The sequence below is a fragment of the Myotis daubentonii genome, chromosome 6 (assembly GCF_963259705.1).
Source record: "Myotis daubentonii chromosome 6, mMyoDau2.1, whole genome shotgun sequence".
Lineage (NCBI taxonomy): Eukaryota > Metazoa > Chordata > Mammalia > Chiroptera > Vespertilionidae > Myotis > Myotis daubentonii.
In genome coordinates this window covers 53,494,936-53,507,471 of record NC_081845.1, presented here as the reverse complement: position 1 = coordinate 53,507,471, position 12,536 = coordinate 53,494,936, and the positions used below count along the sequence as shown (strand labels likewise).

The window sequence follows — 12,536 nt, the reverse complement described above, 5'->3', positions numbered from 1 at the left end:
TTAGACCAAACATCCTTCTGGATGACCTTCCGGATGAAGCCAGGGCTGCGAGGGAAGCCAGGGTCCCGGGTGCCAGAGGGAAGCTGGTGTCAGCAGCCGGGGAAAGGAAGGCCCACTCTTGCACGAATTTCATGCATTGGGCCTCTAGTTTATTATAGTTAAGGCACCATATGATTTATAATGGACAAATCAGTCCCACTCTTAAGGCATTCAATCTATTAAGGGACAAATTCATTCTGAGTTTGAACATAAGGTACATTGATAATTCCTAACTCTAGAAGTAAATTGCAATGAGTGTATAGAAGAGACCTGTATTAAGTCTGTGAAGAATTTAAATAAAGCTTTAAAGATTGAGGTCTTTGACAGAGGTTTCCTGACTCTTAAGGAAAAATGTCAAAGAAATCTGAAGAGCAGTATCAATAAAAGTTAAAAAGCATGCTGGTTTTTCAGGAACTTTCAACAAACCCAGTTAATATGAGCATAAGTCATCAGAGAAAGATTAAGCATAGGCTGAATCTGACACAGGATTCTGAGGTTATTGTATAGAGTAGCAATTTTCAACCCATGTGCCATAAGAATTTTTAAAACATGCAAATACCTATTTAGTCAGGACAAAGACATCTTTTCCCATAGATTGTTAAATTTAAAAAACGACAACAGCCAACACAACAATAGCAATTCAGTGTGAATGAATCAAAGTTATTCCTATCTTTTTGTCAGATTGGCAAAAAATATATTTGTTGGTGTGCTGCAGAATTTTAGTCATTAGTTTGTGTGCCATGAGATGAAAAGGTGGAAAATCGCTGGTGTAGAACATCTGAAAGGCCAGAAAGGCTGCCCTAGAAGTGCATGCAGAAGAGAACCACTGAGGTTGCATGACAGGGGAATAAAACATACAATCTGATGTGTACTTCTGCTGATTATATTCAGAGAAGGACCTACTGTGTGGAAGGCTTTGTAAACAAAATAATAACCCTCAATCGGTAAATGAGGAAATTAATATCCCATTCTCTCAGGAATTTTTGAGTAACTAACATTCTAATGTCTCAAGATTTAAAAAGGTATTTCACTAAAATAAAAACATGCTGATTGGTTTAAATAGCAACACTGTCCCCAAAATAACCTCTCTACAAAATCTTCTTTTTTTCCTAGTACTTAACAGCTATAAAAAGGTACTATTAAAAATTATTAAAAAAAAACAACAGCAGGAGCTTCCAAAGGTGACTATGAACACAAAATATTGGAAGAATTTGTGTCTCATAAGAGAAAAACATCTGGAAAAGAAAATACATAGAATATGGGGTCCATGAGCACTCAACTAAAGTGCTACTTAGTAGAAAAACACCAATGAATGGTATTCTAAAGATTAACCAAACTAAAATGAAAAAAAATTCAAATTATATTAATCATGACTTCACCAAAGATTTGGCAATATAAAACGCTAAAACTAAAAAGAAAATGAGTGAGCCCAGCAGTGTGGCTCAGTTTGCTGAGCAATGTCCCATGCACCCAGAGGATGCTGGTTCCATTCCTGGTCAGGGCACATGCCCAGGTTGCAAGCTCAATCCCCAGTAAGGAGCATGCAGGAGGCAGCCGACTGATGTTTCTCATCAATGTTTCTAACTCTCTCTCTCTCTCCTTTCCTTTCTCTCTAAAAAAAATCAATAAAAACATATTTTTTGATATCAATGAAATTTTTTTATCCATTACTAAATACGTCTCCTCCCATTATTACAAGAAACAAATACCTCCAATCCATTTTCTCCACCAAAAAGGCACATATGAGGAAACCGGTACGATTGAAGCCATGGGTACAATGAACACCTAGAAAATAAAGTAGCATTGTTTTAAAATTTTTTCACTTCAGAAGTCACATTTTACTTTAAAACTCCAATCTGCAATCAAAACATTTCAATCATTTTATAAAATATCTACATTTTAAAAAACTCAGCCTCCCTTAATTATTACTAACTTGTCAGTTAAAGTTCCTTCGAATCTAATTTATAGCACTAGCTAGAAGTTTAAATGTAATACATATTGATTTATCATAAGGTACTGACTTATTGGTTACAAATTATCTCTAGATCTAAAGACTTCTCTTAACACAAAGATTTCAAGCATTTTAAATAAGGAGGCATTTTCATCAAGCACACAACTCTAAGGGGACACACACACACACACACACACACACACACACATACACCTACCTGACTGAATACAGAAAATAACTGATATACACTAAAAATAAAACTACTTTGAAGTTCTCTAGAAACCATCTGACTGTATCTTTATATTACGTTATAATCTTTCAAAAAAAACTTTTAGAAGAAAACCTGCTGAGAAAAAAATTTTCCTTTTCTTAAACCTCTTTTCAGGACATATTTGAGATCAGTGTGATCCTACCTCTATGTTCTGAAAAGCTGCAAATGAGCTTCATAAATTCTAAAAATAATTGCATTTTTAAGTCATTTTAACTACTTTGAACAAGTAATAATAACAGGTTGATGGACATTACCAACATGACAACTTTACTGCCAGGGTTAACTCACTCTCCTGCAAACCTCAAAATAAAGGCTTTCCTGTAATTTCTGTTTAATGGTAGGCTACCCAGGTATTTAAGACTATGTCTTTTTACTTATTTTTTAAATATATTTTTATTGATTTCAGAGAGGAAGGGAGAGAGAAAGAGAGATAGAAACATCAATGATGAAAAAGGATAATTGATCGACTGCCTCCTGCACAACCCCTACTGGGTATCAAGCCAGAAACCCGGGTATGTGCCCAGACCAGGAATCGAATCATGACCATCTAGTTCATAGATCGATGCTCAATCACTGAGTCACACCAACCGAGCTATGTCTTTGTTTTTAATGGTACCTTTTACAAACTACTCTTCTCCGTGGATACAAAGCATCCTGTGACTTAGTCAATGGCCCTGGAGGGGTAGCTCAGTTGGTTGGAGTGTCGCCCTGTACAACAAAAGATTCCTGGTTTAATTCCTGGTCAGGAGCCATACAGGAGGCAACCGATCAATGTTTCTCTCATATCTACTGTCCTTTCTCTCTTCCTCTCTCTAAAAATCAATGAAAACATATCCTTGAATGAGAAATTTAAAAAAACTTAGTCAATACACAATGCTCAATAAACAAAGATATAAAGAAACTGCAGACAGTAGGAGAAATGTGTACAAATGTAAATTTATGAATCAAAAATAGCATTTTAAATGAATGAGAATGGCTAGAGCATGGAATAGGATAAAAAATGCCAAATGCAGTTGGAGACAGCGAGAGGATCAAAATCCTGAAGAAATTTGTGCATCATACTAAAGAAATAATAAGGGCAATGGGGTGATATCAGAGAATTTTAAGCATGGCAATAAAATTATCAAGTTTCAGATAATCACTCCAATGGCAGCTCATCAAAAGATATAGAGAAAGCAACAATGAAGCAAGAAAACCAATAAGGAAGCCATCTCAGTAGTTAATGTGTGAGACAAGAGTCTGGGTTACAAAGGTCATAGTGATGGGGATAAGGAGGAAAGGCAGACTGAAGACACATTTAAGGTAGAATCTGCATTCTGAGGGGTAAATGACTGTCAATATTGAGAGGAAAGACTTTAAAGGAGTCTTTGTTTCCTGACTTGGGTGACTAATTGGGCAGTGGCACCATTTACTAGGTTAGGAAGTACAGGAGTTTACATCATACTACAGCCAAGGCAATGAGTAAGTACATACATTTGGACATGCTGCATTTAAGGTTCTTATGGGACTTAGAAGTATTTGTAAATAAAGGTAAAGAGCTTCACAGAAAGGTCTGGCTGGAATTGTAGATTCAAGAATAAGCAATATATAGTCAACTATAGGGGTCTATGGTGTGGATAAGATTGCTAAGAATAGGTATCCTAATATATAAAAACCCTGGGTCTATCACATCTGCAATGACCAGGAGGCTCAACCAACCAGAAGTCAGTCCTGCAGTCAGCACTGGGTTGTTGTGGCTACCCAGCATTGACTGCTATGGCTGCAGGCACTGTGACCCAGCACTGACTGCTGAGGGGGCTGCGAATCAGGCCCAGAGAGAGGCCTGAAGAGAGAAGCAGGGTCTGATCCGTAGCCTCTGTAGAAGCTGTTGATCAGCACTTGCCTCTTTCTCTCCTGGCCGGGCCAGCAGCTGTGCCTCCATTTCTCTCCAGGCCTCCACTGGGGCTGCTGATCAGTCCTGCCTTTCTGATCAGGCCCTGTTGATAGGCCCAGAGATGCTGACTGGCATAGAAACCAACCAATCAGAACCAAATCTGGGTCAACTGTGAGGAGCCATTGGCTGCCTAGGAGACAAAGCTTTGACACTGACTGGCATAGAAACCGACCAATCAGAACCAAATTGGCCTGCGGGGGAGGGCAGTTGGGGGCAAAATCCGGCCTGCAGGGGAGGGCAGTTGGGGGTGATCAGGCAGGCAGAGGCAGTTAGGGGCCATCAGGTCGGCAGGGAAGGGAAGTTGGGGGCGAGATCAGGCTGGCAGGGGAGGGCTGTTGGGGGCAAGATCAGGCCGGCAGAGGAGGGCAGTTGGGGGGACCAGACCTGCAGGGAAGGGCAGTTGGGGGCCATTAGGCCAGAAGGGGAGGGCAGTTGGGGGACAAGATCAGGCCAGCAGGGGAGGGAAATTGGGGGTGAGATCAGGTTGGTAGGGGAGGGCCATTGGGAAAAGACCAGGCCAGCAGGGGAGGGCAGTTGGGGGCAACCAGGCTGGCAGGGGAGGGCAATTGGAAGTGAGATCAGGCTGGCAGGGGAGGGCAGTTGGGGGTGACCAGGCCGGCAGGGGAGCAGTTAGGTGTTAATCAGGCCAGCAGGGGAGCAGTTAGGGGGTGATCAGGCTGGCAGGCAGAAGCAGTTAGGGGCAATCAGGCAGGCAGGCAGGCAGGCAAGCAGTTAGGAGCCGGCAGTCCTGGATTGTGAAAGGAATGTCCGGCTGCCGGTTTAGGCCCGATCCCATAAAGGTCCCAGATTGAAGAGGGTGCAGGCTGGGCTGAGGGACACCTCCCCCAGTGCATGAATTTCATGAACTGGGCCTCTAGTATAAAATAAGAGAAGAAAATTAAGGATTAAATATGAGGAAAACCAACCTTTCAAGAATAAGTGGGGGGTGGGGAGCAACCATAAACAAAGATGGTTGTGTCAGAAAACAAAGAAAAAAGGAAGATTCAAGACATTAGAGCTTGGTTGTTTAAATATCACATAATGCTTAGAACTGAAAGCCGTGATTTAAGAGTGCAGAGGCAGGACTCCAGATTGCAAGAAAGTGAATAAGAATAAAGTATCAATCTTTCAAAAAGTCAGGAGGAAAATTTTCAACAGAAAGAAAGGTATAGTTTGGGGAGGTAGGGGGGCTTTGCAGGGGCTTTTTTGCAGAAATAGTAGTATCTATAATAATAAAAGCATAATATGCTGATTAGACCAGACAGCCGAACGTCCTTCCAGACAAAGCCACGATGGCTGCGAGGGCCAAGGGCCGAGGGCAGGCAACTGTGGCGGCTGGCAGCAGCAGCAGCAGCAGGGTGATGGGGGCGGCGCCTTCCCGTTTGGCCCAGTCGCCTCCCGCAGAGGAGCAGGCCTAAGCCATCGGTAGGACCTCCCCTGAGGACTCCTGGACTGTGAGAGGGCAGGGAAGGCTGAGGGGCCCTTCTCCCGGTCCCCCCCCCACCCCCCCGCCCCAGTGCATGAATTTTTGCACACCAGGCCTCTAGTTTAACATGAGAGGCTTAAATATGTTTACAAGCTGAAAGGACCTAGTTAAATCACAGAGGTTGACAATATAGAGAACAAAGTCATAACTGAAATGAAGTTTCTGAAGGGAAAAAGTAAAGAGGTCAGTCCTAAATAGAAAAAGAACCACATGTACAAGAAGTACATGGCTATAATAATGAAATTCTATAAATTCCATCATCCTCCACTGCTTTGTAAGAAAGGAGAATTCAAAAAAGTTACAATAACATTAGCTGTAAACAGACTTTTATTCAATATGTATTTTAACCTAACATGTAAATTTCCCTTCTGCTTTATATTTCAGACCAATTAAGCAGCAAACATTCTAACTTGAGGTATGTTATCACCTAAACCACTACTATTTTTGCACCTAAGTTTTACTCAAGCAAGATTAAATGTTTTTTATGAACAGGAAATATAAGAATAATTGCCAATTAAATGATTAAGTCATGGGACAATATATAATTTAAGAAAGTACAATTGCTCTTTTAATACTCTTTGTTGTGAAAATACATAAAGTTTTAGTGTTACTGACAAATCTCTACCCCCCCCAAAAAGGAAGATTATGCATGTAATGCAAAATAATTCCATTATTTGAGTATCCTACAAGCTTAGTCTGATATGTCTTCAATGTTAAAAAGGAAAGATTTTAGCCCTGGCCAGGTGGCTCAGTTGCTTGGAGCATTGTCCCGTGCAACAAAAGGTTGCAGGTTCGATTTCCTAGTCAGGCACGTAGGGGAGGCAACTGACAGATGTTTCTCTCTCACATTGATGTTTCTCTCTCTCTCTCTCTCTCTCTCTCTCCCTCCCTCCCTTCCTATCTCTCTCTACGAGTCAATGAAAACATCCTCGGTTGAGGATTTTAAAAAAGAAAAGATTTCTGTTTTTCTCAATTCATTATGAGAACAGGTCCATCTAGTGGCAAGTAAAAAGCACGGTTTAAAATCTAAAGATTAGCTCACTGTTAACTACTACAAATTAATTTCTTATTCAATTTGCCTTCATTTTCTAGGTAAGAATAATGAAATAGCACTGGCCAGTTTGGTTCAGTGGATGGAGCGTCGGCCTGCGGACTGAAGGGTCCCAGGTTTGATTCCAGTCAAGGGCATGTACCTTGGTTGCGGACACATCCCTAGTAGGGAGTGTGCTGGAGGCAGCTGATGGATGTTTCTCTCTCATCGATGTTTCTAACTCTCTATCCCTCTCCCTTCCTCTCTGTAAAAAATCAATAAAATATATTTTAAAAAAAGAAGAATGAAATAAATGCATAGAGCATTTCCAAAATTATTAACACTAATCTACACATTAAGGGAAAACTGTGTTCTTTAAAATCAAATCAAGAGAAGAAACAATCTCCCCAACAAAAGGAGAAAAAGATAAAATATATGTACTGAATATATAAGTATAAATTAGAAAGAGGTGACTTACAAAGGGCTAGTGGCAATATATCTTTAAATAAAGCCTGATCTCAATATACACAATTTCCTTTCTATCTCAACAGTAAGATACTGTAAATTATTTTTTTTAGGATTAAAAACTTATCTGATCAGTCTAAATCAGTGGTTTTCCACTGGAAGTACTTTTGCTCCATCCCCCACCCCATCCAAGAACACCTGTCAATATCAGGAGACATTTTTAATTGTCACAACTAGCAGGGGATAAGGCCAGGGATTCTGTTAAACATCCTACAATGCACAGGAGAGTCCCCCAAAATAAAGCATTATCCAGTACAAAGTGTCAATAGTTCTGAGGTTGAGACCTGATCCAAATGAGCAACAAAAATGAAAACATTAAAAAGAAACAAATAATTAAGAACTTGTAATGTGTCGTTATCTTACTTTTATTTAATAAAAAGATTTTTATAAAAATAACCGTGTGCTACTCATGAAAATACATATTCAAAGCTGTCACATGTATTTATAACTAGAAACATGAAAATTACAGGCATTAATTAAGTTCTATATCTATTATGCATAGTCTACCTTTTACCAAGAAATCGGGTGCTTCTCTTTTAACACAAAACAAATTTTTTAATTTCTCCAGCTCACAAATTTCTTATTCTAAAAGTAACTATTTTTATTCCTGTACATGCAAACAAGTGCACTATAGCTACATAATCTCATTTGTAATTATAATTTCAAAACAGCTCTAAAAAAATAAGACTTTTGGTAAATTGGGGACAAAACTTAACCTGAACTGATGTGACATTACTTAGTCTATTTGTCCCACTTGGTGTGAATATTCGTATGTTTACCTGCAAAAATGTTAGCTTAAAAGCTGTCTAACACCCAGACTGTCTCTAAGTACTATTTTCCACTAAAAAGAACTCAGAAATCAGGCCCCTTAAAGAAATAACTGATTCCACATCTAGAAAACATCTTGTGCCAGAAAATAAGGAAACCATCAATGGGATGATATCAAAAGGATACAGAAACCAGCTTAAAGGGGCTCCCTCTGGCCTAGGAGGAAGCAATCTATATATATAAAAGGCTAAGTGACCGAGCATCCGACTGTCCGACCAACCAGTACATATGACGCACACTGACAATTTAAAAATAAACACTGACTCGCACAGATGCAATACATATAAAGCTCTCACTGGTGCCAGTGTAGACAGAGTAGGAAAATTCCTATTTGAACCCATTTTCAGACATGGTCAGTTATGTTGCTGTCATTCAAGTTCGAAAGGGCGTGTGATGTTAAAGTTGTAAATACTTCATCACAATGGAAATTAGCCTCCAATCAGAAGCCACTGCCCATCCTGCTGAAAAAACTCTCACTACACCTGAGGACGATTGCCTGGGGGCAATTCAAGTCAGAATCCTATTAGTCTGTAGACAAGAGGCGGTCTCTGGAGGCTTTGACTCTTTGTCTAATCCAATTAGCCCAAAACAGCCTTTACCACTGTCCTGCAATAGAGATTGAGAGGTGTAGAGGACCTACCTAATACATAGTCACAAACCCAAACAGACAACCAAAATGAGGAAACAAAGAAACAAAACCCATATGAAAGAACTAAAGAATTCTCCAGAAGAAAAGATAAATGAAGCAGAGATAAGAAATTTAACTGAAACAGAGTTCAGAGTAATGATGTTAAAAATGCTCAACAGTATAAAAAAAGATATAGTAACTATGAAAAAAGAATAGTCTGAGATAAAGAATGACATAACACAAATAAAGAACACATTGGAAGGAATACACAGCAGATTAGGAGAAGCTGAGGATCGAATCAGTGAATTAGAAGACAGAGTTGAAAATATCACTCAATTAGAGAACCAAAAAGAAAAACCAATTAAAAAACAGGAGGACAATTTAAGGGAGCTGTGGGACAATGTGAAATGTAACAATATTAGAATAGTAGGTGTGCCAGAAGAGGCAGAAAGGGAGAAAGGAATAGAGAAGGTGTTTGAAGAAATAATGGTAGAAAACTTCCCTAACCTGGTAAAGGAAAAAGTCACAAAAGTTCAGGAGGCACAGAGAACCCCAAACAAGAAGAACCCAAACAGACCCACACCCAGACACATCATAATTAAAATGCCAAAAATTAAAGACAAAGAGAGAATCTTAAAGGCAGCAAGAGAAAAGAAAACTGCTACCTACAAAGGAGTTCCCATAAAGCTGACACCTGATTTCTCATCAGAAACTCTACAGGCCAGAAGGGAATGGCATGAAGTACTCAAGATAATAGAAAGCAAGGATCTGAGACTAAGATTTATCCAGCAAGGCTATCATTCAAAATAGATGGTCAAATGGTTTCCCAGACAAAAAAAAAGGCTAAAAGGAATTCATCACCACCAAGCCAGCATTACAAGAAATGCTAAAGAGGTTACTGTAAGGGATTGCTGAGAAGAAGAAACAGAGAGAGAAACCTAGCCATACAGAATTAAAATGACTATAAATAAGTATCTCTCAATAATAACCCTAAATGTAAATGAATTAAATTCTCCAATCAAAAGGTGTAGGGTAGCTGAATGGATAAAAAAAAAAACATGACCCAACTATATCCTGTCTACAAGAAACCCCCTCAAAACAAAAGACACACACAGGATGAAAATGAAGGGATCGGAAAAAAATTTTCCATGCAAATGGAAAAGAAAAAAAAAGCTGGAGTAGCAATACTCATATCTGACAAAATAGACTTTAAAATGAAGGCCATCACAAGAGACAACAAAGGTCACTACATCATACTAAAGGGATCGATCCCACAAGAGGATATAACCCTGGTAAACATTAGGTGCACCTAAATATGTAAAAAAAACTTCCTGAGGACTTTAACGGAGAGACAACAATACAATCATAGTTGGGGGCTTTAACACCCCTCTGACTTCCCTGGACAGATCTTCCAGACAAAAACTTTAACAAGGAAACAGAGATTCTAAAGGACACACTGGATCAGATGGATTTAAGACATTTATAGAACATTTCACCCCAATGCAGCAGGATATACCTTCTTCTCAGTCATTCACAAAAGTATGGAGTTTTCTCAAAAAAATTAAAAATGGAACTCCCATTTGTCCCAATAATCCCACTTCTAGGAATATATCCCAAGAAATGAGAAACACCAATCAGAAAGAATATGTTCATAGCAGCACAATTTTCCATAGCTAAGATTTGGAAACAGCCTAGTGCCCATCAGCAGATGAGTGGATTAAAAAACTGTGGTACATCTACACAATGGAATACTATGCTGCAGTAAAAAAGAAGGAACTCTTACCATTTGCAACAGCATGGATGGACCTGGAGAGCATCATGTTAAGCAAAATAAGCCAGTCAGAGAAAGATAAATATTATATGATCTCACTCATTGGTGGCATATAATGAACAACATAAACTGATGAACAAAAATAGAACCAGAGGGGGGAAAAATATACTAGAATATAACAAAAGTAATCCTGTTATTTGCAGATTTTTAATATTTCCTACAACTTTTGTGATATCATACTATGTTAGTACAGTTTTGGTAATATTATTATACTTAAAATCCTTTTATTCTTGAAATGTTAATGTTTATTGCATGTAATATTATTATATGTAAGAACATTTTTCTCAAATAATTGGTTTATTGCATGTAACATATTTAAAATCATTTTTCTTGAGCTATTAATGTTTATTGCATGTAACTATTATATTTAAGATCATTTTTCTTCAAATAAAAAAAACTGAAAAAAATAAATAAATGAGTTTAATTTTCCCATGTCATAGATGTTCACTGTTGTTCACAAGTATGCTGCAGTAAGAATGTGTGCAAGGCTAATGAAAATTCCATCACAGATACTAAAACACAATTAAAATATTGTAAAAGCAGGCCAATACTTTCAGATCCTAGGGACACTTAAATTGATTCTTTACTACCTTTTATTTCAAAAGGTGTTACCAGCAACCAGCTCATTTTGTCTTCAGAGCATTACTATCATAAATAATTGCCAACATAACCTGTGCTCCAAAACTTGGTAGGCCCAAAGCAAAGGCTTCCACTTCAATCCACATGAACAGAACCACTACCCATGATATAAAACATATATAATATATATTGTAGCAGAGTTCTATAATTTTTTAACCTGTAAAATACTCAATATAGAAATGTTTCCTATCAGTTCTCCCAAGAATTCAACCAGACAATTTATAGTAAGGATTTACTTCTTTTCCTAAATGTGTTAATTCTGAAATCATGACATCTGATTCCAAGTGCTAAGACTTCTTGACTGCCCTCCTTTGAATTCTTCAAGTATATTCAGCATATACTGTTATAATGGCTGCTCTCAAATGAGAAAACAGTTGTTTCTAATCATTCAAATAAAGGCCTCAGTGTTACTTTAGGCTATATATCTTCTAGTCATATACCTAAATATATGTGCATGTATGTGTACTTGTTGCACATATTCATGTGTGTGTATTATGTAAACATACATATCACAATGCTGTCATATACTCCCATATTATTGTTCTTCTGTTAAATAGCAGATGCATACTGTACAACGTAAATAACTGCTTTTAAGAGATATGCAAGCTACTTCCAGTTTTTTTATTACAAACAAAGCTGTGATGAAATTCCTTTCTCATAAATCTTTGTATTCATATCTGACTTCCTTAAAATAAAGTCTTAGATGTGGCCTTGATGAATCAAAGTGTATAAACACTTTTTAATGATATTGAGAAACATCATCAAATTGTCCCTCCAGAAAGGGTGTGCCAATTAACAATATATGAGTGCACCCATTTTATCCAGTTCTTTATAATTTTTTAGATCTTTGCCAATTTGATGGAGAACAGTAACAACATATATTTTAATTCATATCTTTTATTAACAAATGAGAACAAAAAAAAATCATATTTCTTGACTACTTGTGTTTCACCTTTTAAAAATCATGTTTTCATTGTTTCCTATATTTTTTTATTGAGGAATACTTCTCTTGCCTATTGGATTATAAAATTTCTTTATATATAAAAATATTAATTTTTTTATCTATCATATATATGTTGGATCTGAGCCCCTCTGCCAGGGACTGGACCTTCTTGGATGCTGGGTATTCGACAGAGAAGCCATAAGAAGTTGTGGGTATATGAGAGAGTCTTTATTGTAGAAGCTAGTGGCCATGTAGCCATTGCTAACAAGGAGCCACTAGACAAAACAGTTCTTCAAAGCAAAGCCCCATACAGTAGCCACATACCGGCTGGCTATCAATACCAACAGGAGAATGAACATGCTGTAGTATATCCAGATGATGGAATACTACACAACGGCAAAAACAAACAGTTACATACATATATCAGCATGG

General features: G+C 38.0%; 1 protein-coding gene and 1 long non-coding RNA gene across 8 annotated transcripts in view; one reads left to right on the top strand and one right to left on the bottom strand.

The window, feature by feature from the left end:
- Positions 1–12,536, top strand: part of LOC132237089 (uncharacterized) — a 308,039-nt gene that overhangs the window by 185,115 nt on the left and 110,388 nt on the right. The window lies entirely within an intron of this gene.
- Positions 1–12,536, bottom strand: part of RNGTT (RNA guanylyltransferase and 5'-phosphatase) — a 209,218-nt gene that overhangs the window by 178,787 nt on the left and 17,895 nt on the right. For all 7 annotated transcript variants that reach the window (XM_059700941.1, XM_059700936.1, XM_059700938.1 and 4 more), the window contains exon 5: positions 1,749–1,824. In XM_059700941.1, the coding sequence (XP_059556924.1) occupies positions 1,749–1,824 (76 nt within the window). The remainder of the gene's footprint in view (positions 1–1,748; positions 1,825–12,536) is intronic.